The 21,427-nt window shown below is 36.8% G+C and overlaps 1 protein-coding gene across 1 annotated transcript in view; it reads left to right on the forward strand.

Annotated features, from left to right (window-relative positions):
* Nucleotides 1–21,427, forward strand: part of ZNF407 (zinc finger protein 407) — a 344,239-nt gene that overhangs the window by 119,896 nt on the left and 202,916 nt on the right. Inside the window, exon 4 of the mRNA XM_037379189.1 lies at nt 14,733–14,807. Coding sequence (XP_037235086.1) covers nt 14,733–14,807 — 75 coding nt within the window. The remainder of the gene's footprint in view (nt 1–14,732; nt 14,808–21,427) is intronic.

Raw genomic sequence — 21,427 nt, forward strand, 5'->3', positions numbered from 1 at the left:
CTGTGTTACTGTCTGATGATTTTCTGATAGCTTCTCTTCTGAAAGTTTGGTTTTTCTTACTCCAATAAAAGTCACCATCAGAAATGGCACTGATGTTTGTTGTCACATTGGAAAAGAATCAAAATTGAAAGGGCACAGAAACTGAACTTTAAATAATAGTGACTAAAATTAAAATTGGTGGAAAATAGAGGGATATGAAGAATTACAGACCAGTGAACTGTAAGCACTGGGTAAATCGAAGTTATATTTTAGTATACAACTCTAAAACATAGTCATAATGCCAAGGCTATGTAGTGTTGCAAAGGAAGCATATTTCCAAATATTTATACATGCAGGCAGGCTATTTCTTGTAAAGCAGTGAGCAAATATAGCTAGTCTGGATAGCCATGCATCCTTTAACAAATTCCTTTACAACAGGAGAATAAATACCTAGCTAATTGTGGGTTTAGAGTTTTATTATGGATTCATGAAACCTTTTAGATGGATTGTGTCATATCACAAAGCATGCAATAGGCATACTACAGCTGACACACTACTGCTTAAAAAAAAAAAAAAAAAGGGAAAAAATCTCTTAGCCATTACTATTTAATTACTAACACCATTATGAGATTGTTCTATTGAAACCATTGATTGTTCCACTAAGGCAGTTTGGCCGTTTCACAGGGTCTTACCCAGCACTGATCAAGCTGCATCATTGATGTTTTATTTTTAAGGGTATGAAATGAGTCCTACAAATTACGCATTTGACAGATACATCATCTAGTAAAAAGAAGGGAATTCCTTTTTCTTCTAAAAGCAGTTTTCTGTTGTTGGACTTTCTGAAGGGTGTGATCAATATGTCACTGTGCTTCACAAGAAGTTCTTTTGTTGAACTTGTGCAGAAGACAAGTGCTTGTTGAAATTGTATTGGTAGAGAAGTTGGTGCTGTTTATATTTAATGGGATTGTCCATACATTTTAGGCCCTCATTACACGAGGTTCTGTGTGCCTCTAGTTCTCTTGAATACTTTTCAGGACTGTATGGGAGGTGCTCAGCTTGTAGCAGAATGGAAACCTTTGCTGAATCGTTAGGTTTTTCTGGCTCTTCAACTGTTGTTTAGGTCACACTTAAAAAGTGCTAATAAAGAAGGGCTTGCATAAGTAAATTCTCACATATGTAGGATAATCTGTGGGCTCAACAACATTTGCAAGGTTCTACCTGTCATAGGAATCTTATGTGAAGCCCAGGGTATCTGCAGCACTGCCCTTCCTCAAGAGGAACTAAAATGTACCATACCGTACTAGAGATGCTCAACTCTTGCTAGGTCAGTGGTCTCAAAAACACAATTTCAAAAACTCTATTTATGATAAATTTAAAAATATTTCAGTAAGATATAGAAAAACCAGTTTCTTTTTGGAGGATTCTGGGAGCTGTATTTATTGGAAATTGTACTGTCTGTATGAAAAATACAGTTGCTTTTTATATTTAGGTGGAGTTTTTAAATGAAACTAAATGAAGTTTAATGGCTTATAACATTGCATGAATTTGTCAAAACTGATCAGCTGGATTGCTACACAATGAATACTGAAAATGTTCTGGTTTTTAGGCTTATAATAGCCTACAGCCATTCAAAAGTCAAAATGTTATTTGATGATTTCAGAATGTTAATGAAATTATTATTAATAGCACATATATTAATCTTAATGATATATGTAAATACGGGCAAATGTAAACCTCTGTTAACACCAACAAGATTATTCTACTGCTGAGAGTAAACCTGGGGTTAAATTTTGGTGATCAAGCATAAACCAGTCTGCTCTAAATGCATCAATAAAAAAAAATCTGTTGAAGTTTAAAATTGGGTACAGGCTCAAGAGATTTGGAGTGTTAGTACAAAAAATTTTTGAAAAGGAAAGGATGATTGTATTTGTTTTTAAATTAGCAGAAAATAGTAACAGACACTGTGATTAAGTAAAACAATGCAAAAGACTTTGCTTAGTTAATAAATGAATATGTGTGGGGTTCTTTCTGGGGCAAGGGAAGGAGCATATATCATTGTCCACTGTGGATTCATTTGGGTAATAAGTAGATTTGGCTGGCATGATTTTTGTTTCTATGCTTTCTGTTCTTTAAGTTAAAACAGTCTTTCTCTTGTAAAATGCATGTAATTATTTTTTTTTTTCTATTTGGTGGTGTTAATGAAGCCATATTATGGCTTTCATGGTTGCTTTATTTAATGCCAGGATATTTTTTTTAGGAAGGCAGCAGGTTTACGTCTAGGGACTGTAGAAATTTTTTGTCTGTAGTTACACGTAGCAAACGGCATGATACATATTTTATTGCAATATCTATCTTTGAAAAGGTAAATTTTGCTAGTAGGATATGATCTCTATCTTGCAATGTGAAAAGGAGAGGGTGAACTCTATTATATAGGAGAATTTCATGGCATTTTACCTGTTGAGGGCCCTGTAGAGCCAGAAGTATAGTACAGTAACTTGACTAAGTGACAGACAGTAGCAGCCGTGGTGTCACTGTGCATTATCACCTCATGCTAGCTGGAAGCACTCCCTGAAGCCGATCTAGGTTGTATAGTCCTAGATGAGGTCTTCATGGGTGCTGACCATAAAAAGTTCATCAAAGTAATGAGGCGAGGCGAGAGCTTGGCGCTCATGGGCAGAGCTCAGCACCAAGGAGTGTGAACCGGCTCCAGCTGTGACAATAAAACAGCAGGTGGCTGCTGTCATTAGGGGTGGCAGATGAGGCAGGGGACTAACATTCAGCCCACAAAACTCTCATTTGTTAGCCATCGCCACTGTACCATGCAAAATAGCTTCCATCTCAGTCAATTTTACTTTGCAAAATATTACACAGTCGCCATAAGAAAATTAGAGCCTTGGGTTTACAGGTTCCTTGGATCTTATTATCAGAAAACTCTGCACTCTCAGGTTATGTGGAAAATTGGACTTTTTTCTACCTTTTTGAGGATCTTTACAGTAATTTTATAATAGGATGTTTCCACCCAGGCATGTGTTTATTGGTTAATATTTTGGACTCTTTTGTTTGTAACTCTTTATAAAATCAATTCCATTCATGCATTTGGCTATGTGTTGCACAAAACTTTGCCTGCTATTCAGTACTATAAAAGTTGCACACTGGTCAGACTATTTCTCTCTCTATGTCCAGGTACTCTGGACATTTAATGTCATCAATAATGGTTTTGGGGGTTCTACTAATCTGTGAAATTGTAAAGAAATGTAACAGCCCTTTGATTGTTTTTTTTTTTTTGTTTGCTTTTTTCTATTTATAACAAATGAGAAGGCATTTTGTATGTATTTAATTTTTGCAGAGCATAATTTAAATTGCCTAAAATTTGAGGCCTTCACTGAAAACCAACCCAGGGAACTCGGCCCTTCCAAAGTATGGAATGCAGCAAGCCCTATGGCCTGTGTGTCCCATGGGTCAAACAGTGAGGAGCTGCGTTTGCTCCCAAGTGAGAGCCATTTTACTTCCATTGCGTTGCAAAGCTAAGCAGGGTTGCGTGTCAGTGCTTACATGCTCGGTTCCATAGCTGCGAGTGACTGCTGGGAAATACAGTGTTTTCAGGTGGTCATTTGGACACATAGGTGGTTTTGTGCACACATGGCTCAGTTGTGAGTGTATTTAGTAAATTTCAGTGCTTTAACAGGAGTACATTTGTGAAAATCAAAATGTGATGTAATACTGAATTAAATGGAGTACCACCATGTGTGCTGGTACCTGTGTTGTCTTTGCTGTCAGTTCCCCTCCTACTGAAAGTGGACCTGTGAGATCCCATCATTTCATGCTAGCACTTGAGATGGGGGTGTGGTTGCAATCACAGCAAGGATCATAAAAGGAAAAACTCCTCAATTGAAACTTCATTTCAGAAAGACAGAGACTGAAAATATTTTTTCTTTTAAAGAGACGTGGTTTATGTCTCTTTATAGGACCAGGTTGTCGCTTTGTATATAAAACCTGAAGTTCTGTAATTTATCCAGTTGGTCATATACATCAGAAACTTGTTTGGCAAGCTCAGAAAAAGCTGAATTTCTTTTATTGCATCTTTTCAGGTAATTTATCAAGTCTCCTTTCTTTTTTAGATAGTATGCCATAAGCTTTTGTTTGCAACAAAACTGATTTCTCCTTCACTTCTTTGTTCATATGTACACTCAATGTGTGTATGTAAGTATATCTAGACCCTTGAGATCAAAGATCTTTTTTTCTTAATTCTGTTGGGCACCTATGTAGTTCCCGTCTCTCTCATGCTTGATTTGTGGCCAGAAATGGTCAGAGTTAATCTCAAATGCTGGCTGGGACTAGAATATTCTTTGCCAGAGAACATCTTCTGTTGTGTCACAGATATCATCTTTATGACTGTACTGATTTGTCTGATCTATATTCCTTCAATTTTCCCAGACTGATAACAGTCTTCATACCTAGTGCATGCAACATCCATATTGGACTGCAAGAATGGCTTTTTTTTGGTGCAAAACTTCCTTCTGAACTCAGTGAGGTGTTTTATTGCTTTAAGAACAATTATATCTCAGGTGAGTACTCTATTAATCCCTGCAGTCCTGGCTTTGGACTTCTCACTTATGCCTGAAGTGAGTCCTGCTGAACATCAAAGACAAACCTAAGAAACACCAGACTTTGTGCTTGGCAGCTTTAGTGACTAGTAATTCTCCTGCTAAGTCTGTGGCTGAAGTGATGAGAGGTGTTACCGTTCGCTCATGGGGCAAGTGAAGTAATGCCATTGTTACCACCTGGAATTCTCATTTGGATGGACTTCCGTGCTGCTCTTAATATCATCTGCACACTGTGTTCAGTGCCATAATTTGAGAGAGTTTTGTAGGTCTGTAGTACTTGCAGAGTGCATAAGAGTCCTTCTGGTCTGTATATCATGGTTTCCTCTAATAGTCCCGATACTTTCTTCAACCAGCGTCCTCCTTATTCAGTGGCAGGAGGAGAAAGTTTCAATTCTCAGCTTTTGAGGAGAGTTAGGGGTGGCTGTGGTGGGAATAGCTAGAGACTTGAGATGCCGGTTGAGACTGAAAATTCTGAGCTTTTATTTATGTTTGATTACTAAGAAGATGTCTACTAACAATGAAAAATAAACATTAATCAAACGTACTAGCCAAGTGTTAGGCATACTGTATAGTTGGTCTGATGCCACCGCGTTTAGTGGTTCTTAGTCTATAAGGTAGGAATGGCAGGCCTGAGAGAGAGACCTTGGATAAGGACAGCCAGAACCAGGGTGGGTGTTCTCTTTTTCCCCATGTGCTGCAAACATGTTTATGCGTATACAAGTACCAGATGCATTTTCGTGCACTGAAACTGATCTGATCCAAAGGATTACCTTCCTTTTTCCTTGGCTGGAACCAGTCTGTTCTGATTTGACCAGACTGTTGTTAAAGGTTAATCCATGTGAATGGTACTTCTGATGGTTACAGATTAGGTCCTGCTGTCATCATTTTACTATTTTTATGCAGTTACAGCTACTTTGGCAAACATATATTCTGAAGTATTTTGCTTTCTACCTTAAGTCAAATGGTCTTGTGGAACGCCTGGATGTAAGGCAAAAAAGATATGTTTTACAGCAGAATTTAAGTCTCAGGAATAAACAAATCAACCAGCACTTGCTTTGCTATGTCAAGCAAAGACCTAGGGCAAGATTCTCACTAGTCACACAGAGTCTTAGCTCCAGCCACCATCTATCACCAGCAGCAGTTTCAAATTGTGGGTAAATTGTCAATAAAAATTGCGTATGCCTTCTGAGTGTGTATGACTTCTGAGCAGTTAAGTCATCAGATAGTGACCAATTTATTCATCTCATTCCTTTCTTTGTACCTCGCAACTTTGCAAAAGACCACAGGCACTGTAAGTGCTCAGTTGACTGAGTTATGTATGGTGGCACCATTACTGCAGGCCCTATGTGTTTTCTAGCCTACAATCAACTATCTTTAGATTTGTTTTGATTTTCCTTTAAAGACAAGCAAGATTAGATTCTTTTGATGATGAAGATTTAACTCTCAAGATGGCTCTTCCTGTAGAAGCTCTGCACAAACCTGGTAATTCAGTCTGCCATGCAATTTCAAAAGTGACTTTTTATTCAGGAAGAGCAAAATATTAGAACTAAGTATGTTTGTTTGGTTCTATCCATTCTACTTTTAAGTAGAAACTCAGTGAAACATCCTTATGCTGGGGTAGTCTTACATGCTGTTTCTTGCACTTTCAACATGCATAGACTTCACTCCTTGGAATTGCTAGGAAGCTGTGTACAACCTGTCTGCAGAAAGTCAGATATTTCAAAACTTCTGTCAGGGCACCTAGAGATGTGATTCACCTGATTTTCCCAAAAGGTTGAATCTACTTTGAAGAACTTCCCACTTCAAACATTAGTCTGTTCATCCTGCGATCTCTTCCCAGATGCAAGATGATGGTACGTGGAACTGATGCCTACTGCATCAAATTCTATACTTGAAGTCCTGAGCATGCTGGAAAAAGGGACTGGATCATGAGTAGGGAGACAGGTCAATGTCTGAAGAAAGGGACACAATGGAAAAGGGAAGGACCAGAGTTACAGGAGTGTTTGGTGTACACATTATGAGAAAAGAGAGGACATAAGCAATTTCTTGGTGGCAAGGTTGGTAGGTGCTCTTGGATCACAATGCTTATAGCTGTAAACCTTAATTTATGCTTAAAGTATTCATTTAGCATGACAAGTGTGTTCTCTGGTGGTGACATGTTTCTGGATGTTGATGGTAATCTCTTCTCAGATGCAGGGTACTCCCAACACTGAGCCTAAGGTTGAATTTCAGAATTTAGGCAAAGTGGTTAGTTGTTCTGCATTTTGGTAGACTGAAAGGCTGATAGCAGTGCTACAGAAAGCACATTGTGATTTATTTTTTTTTTGTTAGTACTTTGCGCAGCTGTTAGGTTACCAAACACCTGTTAGAGGTGACAGTTACAGATGTTTGATAACCAATGAAAATTAATAGAACATGTGGTTTTTTTAGCTTAGAAGTGATTTGGTAAGGTGTGTTTAGAAATGTAATTACATACTGCTGCTGTCTACCATTATCACTTAACATTCATTAACTCCTCTGAATATTGAAACAAACATTTCTTGTAGCGGTACTAATTTTCTCATATATTTGTAGGGTGATTGCCTGACAGAGTGAACACCTTCTGACTTCAAAGTTTTTGCCACTGTTTAGCTATTTTTAGTTTGCTCATCAAGTAAACGAAATAGAGCCATTTGTTTACTTACAGTTACCAGTTTTTATTGTATCTCCAAATCTAAAAGTTCCCAGTTGCACTCTTAAATTTCCTCTCACCTTTATGTTAATAACAGTTATCACTGTCTGCACTTGGCTTATTCCTGCATCTGCTATTGAAGGGTACTTTTTGTATTTAAAAAAACCCACCACCACAGAACACCCAAACTAATAAAATTCAGAAAATTTCCTGTAGGTAACTTAGAGGAAACCTTTCTGATTTCAGTTACAGAACAAGTAACTTCAGGTGAGGCGCATAATAACAAATAAGTGAATTCCTTCATGGGGGAGGAAATAATGTAAATACTGCCAATGTATTCTTCTTTTGCCACAGTCCTTGCAATGACAAACTAAATTTCTGTCCTGGATGTTTTACATTATAATGTACATCCCTTAAAAGTGGGATGGTGAGAGAACTCAGCAGCTTTGGATGGCAAGATCTCTCCAGGCCAGCTTGAGCAGAGAAGCAGAGGATGTTTTCTGTTTTATTTAGTTTGCTCTGCCTTTGTACCCAGGTCTGTTCTGCCAGACTATGTCAGAGGAGATAATTGTGCCTATTGCTACTACTTTATGGCCATGTGGCTAATAATTCTTTCACATCTTAAGGGATGCAGATTGGTGGCAGTAAGTAACACGAATATGTTGAGGGATGTCTCTCTCTTCTGGTTGATAGATAAAGGAATATGCAGGAGCAACACAGCTGATTGATTGATAGTGCACAACTCATCCATAATGATCTGTCTGATACAGCAGTAAATTATTCTTGAGATTGATGCAGGTCATTGAACAGTACATTGACAATCCTGTTGTCTGTCATCCTATTCAAAGCAAGTCAGGAACAGTAGCTGCTGTGATACTCAAGTCTACCTTAGGTGTAAGCTGTGTACAGGTGTTCCACTAATATAAGTTGTGGTCTTCTCCATTTATTTATTTTTTAATTGGGTAGCTTGGCTTCGTTGCTAGCTCATTACAAGTAACAGTAAAAATGAGATGAGGTATTTTTAGAAGAGAAAGTTGTAGTCTATTGCACCAACAGTTTCATATTGACATAAAATTCATTTTTGAAAATGTTGGGTTTTGAACTTCAGTAACCAAACATCTCCAGGGAAAAAGTGAAAAGTTAATAAATAATTAAGAAACATACCTGATTGTTGCACAAAAAAACAACCCCAAAACCTTCAAACTTAAGGCAGAAAAGCTAGTAATTCTCAGAAATCTGAAAATTATGTTAGTCTTTAGGTTGCATGAATTACCATGATATTCTTGCCGTGATATTCTGGCTTTTGTCTTGTTCATGATGGCAAAGTTGTCCTCATTTACCTCTTTCAGTTTCTCTTTTCAAGAGGAAAAGTTTGCATTTTCCAGTCTGCCAAGTTGCTCACACTTGAAGATGAAAAGGAAGAAGCCACATATGCCAAACATATGCATTTTACTTTCCAGTTTAATTATGAGTTTTAGTAAGGGTGGAACATAAAATAGCCATACCCTGCTTTAATGCATGGGATCAACAGGGAGTATAAGGCCGTGTGTCACGGTACTCTCAACATTGCAGAAAGGATTATTGTGCATGACTTGTTAAGCTTCTGAAATGTTATGGATTTAATATTACTATTATTTTAACTTAAGAATAACTGAAACTGTTATTTGGAAATAATAAGACCTGCTTCATTTGGCTGCTAAATGAGTCAGCAGAAAACCCCAGCTTTCCTGTGCAGGGTTCTAGGACTTGATGTCCTGTCATAGAGGGCATGAAGTTTTTCAGATATTTGGATGTTTTCCACACTAGACTTCGCCCTGCCAGATATTTACTTGAACCTGACATCTTGTCACAAAGGGCATGAAGCCTTTCAGACTACTGGATATCTTCCACACCGGATTCTGCCCTGCCAGATACTTTCTTTTAAATTGAGTCCCTTGCGCACAGTCATGCAAGAGAGTTATCAGCGCCCCAGTCTGGACCCTTCAGAATCAGAAAACATCCACGAATGATGGACTTGTCTAAATTCTTGGGAAATTCTTCTATTGATGCATGGAAAAAAAAAAGACTACTTGTTCATAGAAAACCATTGTTTTCTGGGCAGTTCTGCATTTTCCTTTAAGCTCTTGTTCCTGAAGCTGACCTACTGAATACAAAATTCTGAGAGACAGATGAGATTTGGGTAGCAAATTTTTATATAATTTTGAGACTTTATAAACTTTTTAAGTTTTTTAAGTTTGTATCAACTGTTCATGTACTATTTGACTAAGTGCTGGTTTGAATATATGAAGTTCTACTTTTACACATAGAGCATGTACAAATCTAAAGTACATGCAAAAATTACATGTACAAGTTTTATTGAACATTCCAAAATACATGTAGGTCATGATATTCCTTGAGACACCGCACTATTTCTTTCTCTTGCTAACTGATACCCGTGTTGGCATGACTCCATGTGAACCACTCATTCGACTACAAACAATTAGGGTGTGCAGTGTATATAAAGACACAGTAAAGAACAAGAACACTTCATTCCGGTAGTAACAATTGAGTCCATGTTGATATCTACTTGCCCAAACATACCGTCCTCCTTCTTGGCATGATCTGTGCAGCTTGCCTTGATTTTCTGGTTCCTTGCCTCAGGTGAAGATAGAAGACAGAAATTTAAGTACAGATCATGGAAAATAAAAACTGATGCAGCCAGAATAATACATTATTTCCTCATATCCTGTGATGGTGTGTAAAAGTTTAAGAGGTCCTTTTTCTTACTATTCCTTGAAGCTGTCAGATTTCCCAGGTGATTTATCCAAAACAGTAAACCATTCTTTCTAACTGCCTGAAACCTATGATAAAACCAAGTACTAAATAATAATAATTTTAAAATAATAGCTCTCTTTTCTGCTTTATGTGGGTTGGGTTTTTTGGGGGGTTCTGTTGTGCTGGGTTTTTTGTTTTGTTTTGTTTTTTAAAAAGGCTTTCAAGGAGCTTTTTAAAATATACTCTGTACTTGGGGCCTGCATGTCATATAGTAGCTTACCTGTATTCTCAGAGTCAAATTTGTGTATAAAGAGGTTCTGGAAGGTTTAAAGGAGATGTAAAGGATATTGAGAATATGAATAAGGGGTAGATATTCATTGTTATTCTCCTGGACTTTTCTGTTGTCATTGAACATTGTTGTCTGTAAGATAAATTATCCAAGAGCAGTTGCAGGGAGCAATGTATCCACTGAGAAGTGATTTAAAATTCCTCTTCAGCTGCTGGTTACCTGGTTTGTAGAGTCCCACAAAAATAAATTCGCATGCTGGTCCTCCTCAGTAGTTACGTGCAGTTACAAGATGACTGGTCTGTTGACACATCTTCAAGTGACTTTCTGGAGGAGGTAAGATGTAGCTCCTTCCTTGGAACTAGGCCAAGGCTGAGCACTTGGTAAATACTCAGGAAACACTCAGATTTCAGACTTCACGATCCAGAATTCTTGTTTTGGTTTGTGTGTCTGGTTTTTTTAACTTGGCTTTTCACTAACACAGCAATGTACATATTAAAAAGAAAAGAGCAATTATAGATTCAAAACATAATAAAACCTAGAATCTTTTGCCCTCTCAAAACAAGATGCTTCACAGAGGACAATTCTCTTCTTGCAGAGAAAATGAGAGAACAAACAATGCATGGCAGATTATTCGTATTCCTTGGGTACTGTGATAATAAACATTTTCCATGCTGAAAAGCCTGTATTACACTAGAATAAAAAGTAGAAGTAAAGATTGTCCAGTAGGTTTCTTAATTCCCAGGATTAGAAGTCCTTTTGCTTCTTTTGTACATTAAAATGTGCTTTTATAACTGAAGACAAGTCTGCAGAGGTTCCTAAATCAGTTACTGGCATTCTCAGGGTGAGTCCAAGGTACTGTTTTAAGTCTGCCATGGAATATGAGTGGACACGTTCCTACAAAGCCACAGCACTTCTAAACTGAAAACAGAATATTCTGCAAACTTATTTTGGCAAAGGTGCTCATATATTTATGATTAAAGTTATTTTTATTTATAGTTTATGTGCAAAAAATTGTCCGTAGGGAGTGTGGATGCTATTCTAAAGCTCATTGTCATTTTTGAACTTGTCTTTCATTTATCCTGAAGTTTGAACATAGTGTATAACGCAGACAACGTTGCTAGTTTGGAACCAAAGTAGTTGAAAACCACTAGAAAAGTTAAACCAACAGAATGTCACTGAAAGCAAACAAAATCCTCCTGTCTATTCACCTTTTTCCACTGCAAGAGGAGGCTTCTAGGAGCAGCCTTTCTACAGAATGGAGGGAGCTCCCAGTGACCATGACTTGGATGTATAGGCTAAACATTTCTGCCTTGCGAGACCTGACACTCGGAAGAGCAGGTGGCCTGTGACTTCTTGTCTTCATGTGAGTTGGGAATGAGTATGTCCAGATCAGAGTTTGTAAAACTGGTTCCAGGCCTCTGCTCAGGCCTGGTTTGCACATTCTGGAAACAGTAGAGGATAGCAGGTTTAGGTTTTTCCTACTCCCTTTTGATGCGTTTGTGAAACCAGTTAATTTTTAGCATTTGAACATTTCTATTCCCACTAGAATTAAAAAATAAGAAATGAGAAATTCAACGATGTCTGAATTGGTGCTTGCTGCAGCTGATGCAGAGATTCCCTTGGATTTGAAGATATATTAGAGCGATGTATCTTGAAAGCATCACTCCTTAAGTCCTCACTGGTGCCAGCCAGACTTCCCTTAAGATTTATTTGAAAAGACCAAGACTAAGTTATGTCTATTTATTCAGTTCTGGCAGTATATTAGGAATAACTGATTTACCTCAGCAGAGGTAAATAGCATAGATAAAACCAATATTTTTTTACTATTAAAACAGTAATTGCTTAGAAACGTGGAGTTAGAGAATCTACAGAAAACACTTCTAGTGTTTTTGCAAAGCCTGCAAATGCTGTTACCACCTCTCTCTCTCTCTCTCAATCTTTCTCTCTCTCTCTCTCTCTCTCTCTCTCTCTCTCTCTCTTTTTATTTCCTTGTGGGTTTTTGTTTGGTTGTTGGGGTTTTTTGGGGGGGCAAGGGTGTGGGGATGATTGTTCTCAAACTCAGCGTCCAAACCAAGATGTTTAGACTATGCCTTAATTCTAAGGAAAAAAAAAATAATCTTTTGTTTCAGTAAGGGTTGTCTCTGTTGGTAAATTTTAATTTTTTTTTAAACCTTGTTTTCAGTTTCTTATGAAAACAGCAACTTTGCTTTTATTTTCAAAGCCTGAATCAGGAAGGTGGGGAGCTGCTCCTGGAGCTATGCAGAGCACTCCAGGCTTGCGTGGAGGCATTCAGCACTCCTCAAGTCTAAAGTCTTCAAACCTTACATTAAAAACTTGAAATGTTAGTCAGCGCTGAGACACTTACTGAGTCAGTCCTCATTTTATTTGTGCTGTGTAACAGCAGCAAAATGGTTACTCAGAACCTAGATAAAACAGAGAGGAGGCAGCTAATGTGAGATTAATTGCTTCACATTATTAACAAGGCCTTTGTCTTTGATTTTGCAGAAAGGTATCTCTGTCTGTACCTCCTGCGGTTGTGCAGTGTAAGAAGTGTTCAGCTTTTGTCTGGAAGCTTCAAGTAAACAGGCTGAGAGGGAAAAAAAATAACTTCTGTAGAAATACTGTGTAGCTGGTTGCGATCTTTATATTCCATGTAAATAGCAAAGTATGCCTTTATAACTTCGATTGCTCATTGCCCTTTTCACAGCAATATCTTTGCTTTTATTTTCCTTTTATAGCAGGGGGAGAATGGAGGTTTTTAACAGGAAATACAAGTATTACTAAATTAAAATCTGTTTCGTACCTTTCACAGCTGTGTGGAAATGTTTTGTATTTCTGCCAAAAAGCGAGGGCAGTATGTTTTGAATGCATTGTGCTGTTATTAGAACACATTTTTTTTATTTTGTTACAATTATTTTCCTTAGGTACAGTAATTCTGATGACACTTGCATAGTAATGATGGTAATGCTGTGATAGATTATTCACAGTTATAATGATTATGATGCCATACTTATAAATTGTATAAGGAAAAGTATTTAAGATTTTTTTAATGTCTTTTTGTAAAAAATAAGGAAATCGCTATCATTTAAATAAGACAGAATTATATTCTTACACCTTAAGGGATGCACTAGAGAGATTCTCTGTAATAATGTGAAACTGCCCAAAGTAGATCAGACATGGAAAAGCTACATTAACATATTTGTAAAGGAAAAGTACTGTCTCTTGGCTTTTGTGGCTCTTATACCCCATAGTGCTAGTGTTTTACAGTCCTTCCATTGTCCATTACTGCAAACATGTCCAGATGAATTCAGCGTTTAATGTTAAAAATCTTATAACATGCCAGTTTGATTTGTAGCCCTTCATATCATAGAATGCTAATTAAAATCATATTTTTGCATATGTCATGCCTTTCATGTACATATGCAAATAGAGTCTATTGCCTTTCAGCTATTAGTAATTAACTTTATGAAGGACAGCTGTAATACATAATTAACAAAAATGTTTGCAAGCCCTTTTCACACTGAAAGTTGCAGCAGTAAAATCTTTGCTTATAGAGAGAACCATTTTAGTTTGAAGCTTCAGTCTGATATTTAAATTGTTTGAACCAGTCACATGATATAATTAAATTGATGTTATGGTTTTATCAGCAAAAGAATGGCAGTTGATAGGCTTCTATCTGTTTCATTGTGTATGTCACCAAAATGTAATTATATGTGTTTTTTTTAGTAGAAACACTATACCAGGTAGTATATATTTTGTTGCTGCTCTTGATGCTTTGAACAGTTGTCTTGCTGCTTTGAACAATATTCCTGCTCAAAGTGTATTCATGAACATATGCTTCACCTTTTCCATCCTTTTTTTTATAAGGCGATAAAATAACTAAGACTATTGATTTGTTTCCATGTATATCTCTTTAAATAATTAATACTATGAAGTTTGCCTAGACATAAGCAGTGATTAAAGCATCTGATCTTGCTGTATTTTTGTGTTACTCATTAAAAACAATGGAACTACTTACATGAAAAAGGGTTACAGGATGGGCCCATTAGACTTAAATTCAAAATTGTGACTAAAACTGTATTAGTTTATAACATGAGAAAATGTCATTAGGTAAAATAGACTATATTATTAGTATATTGTATAAGATGTTCTAATTTGCAAAGGGAAGCAGAAATAGGTTTTACCATTCTTTGACCAGCAATGTACACTTGTGATTACTTATTCATAACAAAAATAGCCAAGCGATTGCAATCTGAAAAAAAAACAACCTGGAGTTAAATGGACTCCCAGATTTAAGTCATAGTCTACCAGAGGTTTTTGAAAGTCTGCCCTTAATAAAATACACTCAAGTGCGTGCTGAAAACAGAAAAATACTGTATTTAAAGGAAAAAAGTATTAATAAAAAAATAATCTTCCTGGGTTTTCTCTTTGGTAGGGTGGCGTTTGTAATGAAGAAGCATTTGAATACTCATTTACTGGGCAAGCATGGAGTTGGCACACCCAAAGAAAGGTAAACTACTGTAATATTATTTTTGATTTTACCTTATACAATATCTGTAGACCTTATCTGGAATATTTAGCTTAGCCAAGATGAAGTCACCTGGACTTTTAGATCAGCTCTAACTACAGAGGGAGCTAACATGCTGAAGTGCTCATGTCTGTGGGCATTAACAGGAAAATTACTGTAGAAAAGTGTAGGATTTGCACATTTTTAGACAGTTTTTTTCACAGGTTTTGTATTCGCTAAAAACTTCCATAGTTGTAACTGTCCCTCCAAGTACAAAATCAAACGTTTTTGTTTTGGTTTGGGGTTTTTTGTTTGTTTTTTTGTTTGTTGGGGGGTTTTTTTTGGTCTTTCTGGCCTTGATTCCTATAGGTTTCTAAAATGACTTTCCAGGTTTTACATTGATCAGTGATGTCAAAGCCACAGAGGAATCAAAATGAAAGTTTCCTCAGTTTTCTTGGGTGAGAACTGAGATCTGATGTTTTGGCTATTTTTAAAATGAATTAGTTTATTTTTTCAGTCTGTGCGTAGTTAGTAGTTTTCAAACTTTTTTTGTAAGGAGGTTATTTTTTCTGTGGTTTAAAATTTAGCTGTATTTTAAAAGCTGAATGGGACTGTGTTTACAGATAAACACATTTTGCCTCAGATTTATTGGGCGCATTTTGGCATAGCTGTTGCTATTTCATTGAATTTTGGGGGCAACCAGAAACTTGATGTTTTTTGGATAGTCAAAAGACTGCATGTTCTCTTTCAGTCTGAGTAGGTGGGGGTATCCTACCTGCAGGGTTCATTGGATGAATACTTGATACTGTTTGAAGTAACTCATTCTTCCAGTGTAGGCTTTCATAAACGAAGAATACTTTCTGGTTTTGATATGAAAGAAGGGGAAAATAAATGATAGCTAGGAGTTGTAGGAGAACACTGCAGAACTCTTTCTGGGTCATGTTCATTTCTTGTTAAAGACACTGGAAATGGTAGTCAATTAGACCCTTGCCTCACAAGTTCATCATGCTTAAATCACTGAGTGACCTAAGAGTAGAGTTTTAAATTAGCAGATCATATACACCTTATGTTTGACTAAGCACCTATTTAAGTGGTGCTTATATTTTTAATGAGATTTCCTCTACAAAGCGCTTAACCAGAATTTCCCTAACACACGGTTATTTAAAGAGTTTGGAGATACTCTGTGTCATCTAAAATACAGAATGATGCATTGTAACAGTTACCGTTTCATCAAAGCAGATATCATATTAAAGTTTATGCTGGTTATCTTTTGTCATAGTGCAACAGTTACAAAAAATGTTTTGCTCTGGTGGCTTATTTTGTAACTGGAAGCATTCAATACCAATACGTTCTTTTATAAGGGGGTACTTAATGTATAATCATCATAAATACAACATAGATATAACTTCCATTACCCTAGTGAATATGCGCGCAATGAAGGAAACATACAATAGATTTCCAAATATAGTATCTTAGCCTGAGAGGCATATTTTTAGCGATCATCATGTTGAAATGAATTCCTAAACAAGCAGGATGCTATAAACTAAATCGGTTGTTGCTGGCTTTTGTTTACGTGTTTCTTCTGAAAGCCTTCTGGCTGTTCCCATTTTCCCCATTTCTTCCCACGTTCCTCGAAGACCTTCTAGCTGGCCTGCCAGCGTGGTGCAAGGAGGAAGGGGGGTCCCTCCCCTGCTGCCCCTCTGCGAGGTGGCAGGTTCACAGCCCTTGCAGCCCTAGCTGCCGGAGGAGCAGAGAACCCAGCTAAGGCCTGCAACCTCCCTGCCCCATCTGCTAGCACAGGCTGTTGCAGCTTTACCCCCAGGCCAGCATAAACAAATGATATTTGAGTGACTTCATACTCTTTTCTTTTGAAATTTCTTCATCTGTCTTTTGAGTATTTCTTATCTACAATACTTTTTTGGCTGGCACCAGCTTAATGTAGAGAAGCATCAAATAGCAGTGGCAGAGCTACAATAATAATATAATTTTCTAGTAGCAGTCCCTCACTGGTGATGGTAGACGTTTCAGCCATGTGATCTACTGCAGTAAATATCAAACCACCGTTGCTTTCCTTTCCACCTTTCCCTTCCTATTATGAGAGAGTTTGGTGCCTTTTAATACCTTTAGGAACCAAAAAATCCTTCTTCAGCATGTTAAACCATCACTTTGGGTACAAACATATTATAAATTAAGTTACGTAGTTTTCTTACCTATTTAAAACATTAATGCCTTGATTATAATTTTGCAAGCTTGCTATTTTTTAATTTCTCTAGGACAATATAATTAGTTTATTCTTTATGTTTTGAATTTTATTCTGCCCTCTGATACATTGCATATTATAGCAAATATTAATAGAAGCTAGCTAAATAGGCTGTGACAATTAAATTAATAATGCATTTTATTTGCAAGTGTTTAGTCTTCATGGTTTGACTGATATATGCAAAGATGGTAATTTATTAAAAGTAAATTCATGTAATTGTACTACAGAATTTGATGGACCAAAAAAAGTTGTCAGCATGACTATCATCATGAACAGAAAATTGAAACAAGTTCAAAAGGGTGCCTGAAAAAAATAGTTATAACCCATACACCCTGAGAAATTGGTGCCCTTTTAACAAACTTCTGAGGAAGAAATTTCTGGTGACAAACACTGAGGTAGTTCTGAGAGGGAGAGGCAAAATACAGTTTAGTAAACAGTACTGAACTAGCGCATCTTGCTCTCTCTAGCTTTCCATAACCCATAACCATTGCTTTTTTGTATGCATAAAAGGGAGGTGTTACGGAGGCTGTGGAAGTGTTTGTGTGTGCAGATAGAGATAATAAGTATAATTCATTATAAGATTGCTACTAAAACATCTTTTGATTTGAGTTTTTTCTTTTTTTTTGGGGGGGGGGAAGACAAAATTGATTTAAGGGGGAAATTCTGTGCAGTTGAAAATCATAGAAGTATAAAAAAATAGCCTTGTAGTAAAATGTCTGCACATTTCAGACACAAAAAAACCCTACTGCCTAGTCCATTATGATCATTACCATTTAACAGCTAACTCAAAAGTGGAGTGTTTTAACACAAAAATTCCTCTAAGGTATTTTTTCCTGTTGGAACTGTGATACTGATTTATTGTCAACTTGAATGTGTCTCAAAACTGGCGTGTTATCTTCTAAGTCCAAGGCCGGTACATATTTGGTACTTCAGTGTCAGTAATCTTCATGGGACCTATAACTATGTCTTATTGGCAGGATAAATCTTTGACTACACCTTTATTGTGTTGAGGAGACAATGTGGTTGAGGACAAGGTGAATGCGTCAATGGTATTAATGGCGCAAAGTTCTAATTTCTGTTACATCGTTATGATACTTAGGTGTAAATTGTGGCAAAACACAGAGCAATCAATATTTCACTACTGAGTATAAGATATATGGATACACACACGTAAAAGCATGAGCAAGAAAATAAAAATAAAATCACTAAATCATTCACCAGTGAGATTGGATGTTGCCACTATTAAGCACAACTCTGGATTTGAGAATTTTTCATATGAAAAATACATTTAATTATTCTTCAGAGACTATTTTTTTTTCAGGACACCATTAGTACACTACAACATGCATTTTGTAGTATATAAGACTTTGTTAACTAGAATTCTATCTGAAACATCTGTTTAAACTATTCTTTATATAAGTTTAGCACAGAAAGGCCTTTACAGACAGTTGTTCAATTACCTCATCTTCCTTATGAATTTTAAATGATGAGTTGCCTCTGAAGTAAATTTTTGCATATGAGAATCCCATTGAGTCAAATAAGATCATTCATATATATAAAGTTAGCTGGAGCTCAAAACACTTGCTGAACTGGAATCTGTGTTACAAAACATTTTCTGTAAAGGACATTAGTAGTATGTTTTGTTTTTGTAAGGTGGTTCTGGCATTTTTTCATGTACTTTAAAAATGGGATCAATGTTACAGTGTTAGTAACATCATATGAAGATTATATGATTCACACATGATCTTAATTGATTGGAAAAGCTGTGTAATGATTTCAGCTTGACAGCAACAGCTGTAAGTAAATACCTATTACTATGTAACAACAGCCTAAATAGATTTGAGATGCTTTTTCAAATAATGTTGGAATATAGTGTACTTCTAAAAATTATGTATTTTTTACACAACTGCCTTGAAGTAAAAAGAGGAAATTCCTAGTGCCTGTTGTTCAATGTGCTTGCATAAGCCTGTGTGAATTTTGGAATATCGAATGCTACTTACATGTGTGGTATAAATATCATAAAATATACAAGACTGCATTGTATGTCATTGGAAGGCATTGTGGAGATCTGAAAGAAAAGTAGCCAGGAAAAATGAATGGGGGTTTGATGTTCTGTATACCCTTTAGAAAACTGTTTTGTAATAAATAGCGGTGTCCTGATACTTCAATTTTGAATGTAAAACTAGAAGTGAAAGAAGTCCATCAGTCCAACTGTCTTCTATGTATCAAACTGTTAATCCTTCTTTGGAAACGTTTTTCTTTCTTTGTGTAGAGAAATTTCTGATACTATTTTATATACATGTTTTGGATAATACTACTCTGTACCTGCAAAGTAAAAAGATCCAGTTGATGTACAGCAGTTTTTGGGAAAACAAATGGCAAAAGTCGCAGTGTGATGTGTCATACGTACAAGTTATGATACATCATCTTGTAATAACTTACTTGTGTTCTGAAGGCATGAGTGCTGAAAGTGACTCACAGAAATGCTTCCAGTTAGAGGTACTGGTAGTACGTATGGCTAGCTACCTGTAACCACCGGAGGGTGATGTGCTGAGTCTTGCCTTCAAGCTTTGTCATCACCTTTTACTTCTTCTTGCAAATAATGTTGCGCTTTTCAACTGAAACCTAACATTCTTAGTTTAACTAAGTTTAAATGAAATAATAACTTAATTGACTGTTTCCTGCATGTGGCTTAAAGGATCGTGGGGAGTTATAGAGTCATTCTTTGGAAAAACCTTAAGGAAGGAAGTTTATCTTTTCCTTGAAGTATTTACTAGTCAGAAGCTTGCAATGAGAGGAGGAGAGTGGAAAGGACTCAACATTTCAGCATTGATTAGGAGCAAAAGTTTTCCTTAAGGCCTACATTAAGCTTTCAGTATTTTTGAGGCTTACTTAATGTTCAAAAGTCGTATTTTCCTGTGGAGTTCAGCTCTTGGCTTGTGGTGTGCTGTTTCAGAGTGTGAGTGTAGGTACAGGCTCCACAGTCACTTGCTGCCTGGCTGCTCTCCTCTGTCGGTGGCTGACCCGAGGAACATGAGGAAGCCATTAGGGTTACCTGAGCTTCTTCAGGTCCTAGAAGTAGATGATGTGCTGAATTCTTACAGCTAGCTTTCCTCTTGGCTTGTCTGTAATGAGTCATATGCGTTTGCTTTGCTACAAAGAAGTGGAAAGAGTAGCCAGCCATTTATACTTCTGAAGACTGTTTTCACAAAGACAAGTGATGAATTCTGCATCTTATCAGAAAGAAAAATAACTGAAGGACTGTAAAAGAATGAAGTTATTTTACTACTACTGATTATTTGCTCTTCCTATCAAATCCTGACAATCTTACAGTTTAGTTAGGAGAGGTGATCTGAAGTAAGTTTATTTTAGTTGTCCAGTATGGTATGAGATGTTTTGGAAATTTCTGTAGTTAGCAACAGTCTTACTGTTGGGAAGGCTTAGCTGCTATGGATAGAAGATAGAGAGAGTGACTAATGGAATGCACTGCCCAGAGTGAGCACCTCTGGCTAATTTTAAGCATCAACAACAAGATATGAATGATGATCGCATTGTGTTCATAAACAACCAAGTACTGTCTAGAGTCTAGGTTATTAGTTTCATTAGCAAGTGTATGCTGTCTGTGAATCTGTGGAAGACTGTATGGGTAGTTGCTGAAAGCTGCAGGATTTTTCACAGCAGTCTGTTTCCAAGGAAAACACAGTTCGTATAGTTTAGTTGCATGCTATCAGCCAAAAAGTAGTAAGCTGCAAACTGATCCCTCCTTCGGTGCAGTCAGCTGAAAGTAAGTTGTTCCAGTCATATGTACCAGCTTGCTTCTTCCTCTGTGTAAGTCAATGATCAGGCCGAGAGGGTAAGGATTAGGATGGCAATATATCTCTAAATCCCTTTTTACCTGCACAGGATTGGAAGTGAGACCTGTCCAGGCAGTTACACAGAGTATGTTACACTATTTTGAATGTGTACAGTGTTGTATTTTGTGGCATTTATGGATGTAAAATGTTCCATGTCCCAGGTGGTATCATGACTCTTAGCTTTGAGCAGTCTATAAAATACAACACAAATATTTGTTGATTACATTGCAAAGGAAATGGAAACATAATCTCCTGACTGTGCTGCAATGAAATATTTCTATATATTCTGAGGAATCACAAGAATTATTTTGTAGACTTTGGAAGTGAAAGCAGAAATGCTGTGATAAATGCTGTGTATGACTGATGGCAGAAGCTCAGCTTCTAGTTTTAAACCATACGCTTCACAATACTTCCATCAAGTTATAATGCCATCAGGACTATTTTTCTGTAGCCAAAGCAGTTTTGTAATCTATTAAGTAAGAATGTTTGTTTGTCCAAGTTCACTTAAG

This window comes from Falco rusticolus, chromosome 3, assembly GCF_015220075.1.
Source record: "Falco rusticolus isolate bFalRus1 chromosome 3, bFalRus1.pri, whole genome shotgun sequence".
In the NCBI taxonomy this organism is placed as follows: domain Eukaryota; kingdom Metazoa; phylum Chordata; class Aves; order Falconiformes; family Falconidae; genus Falco; species Falco rusticolus.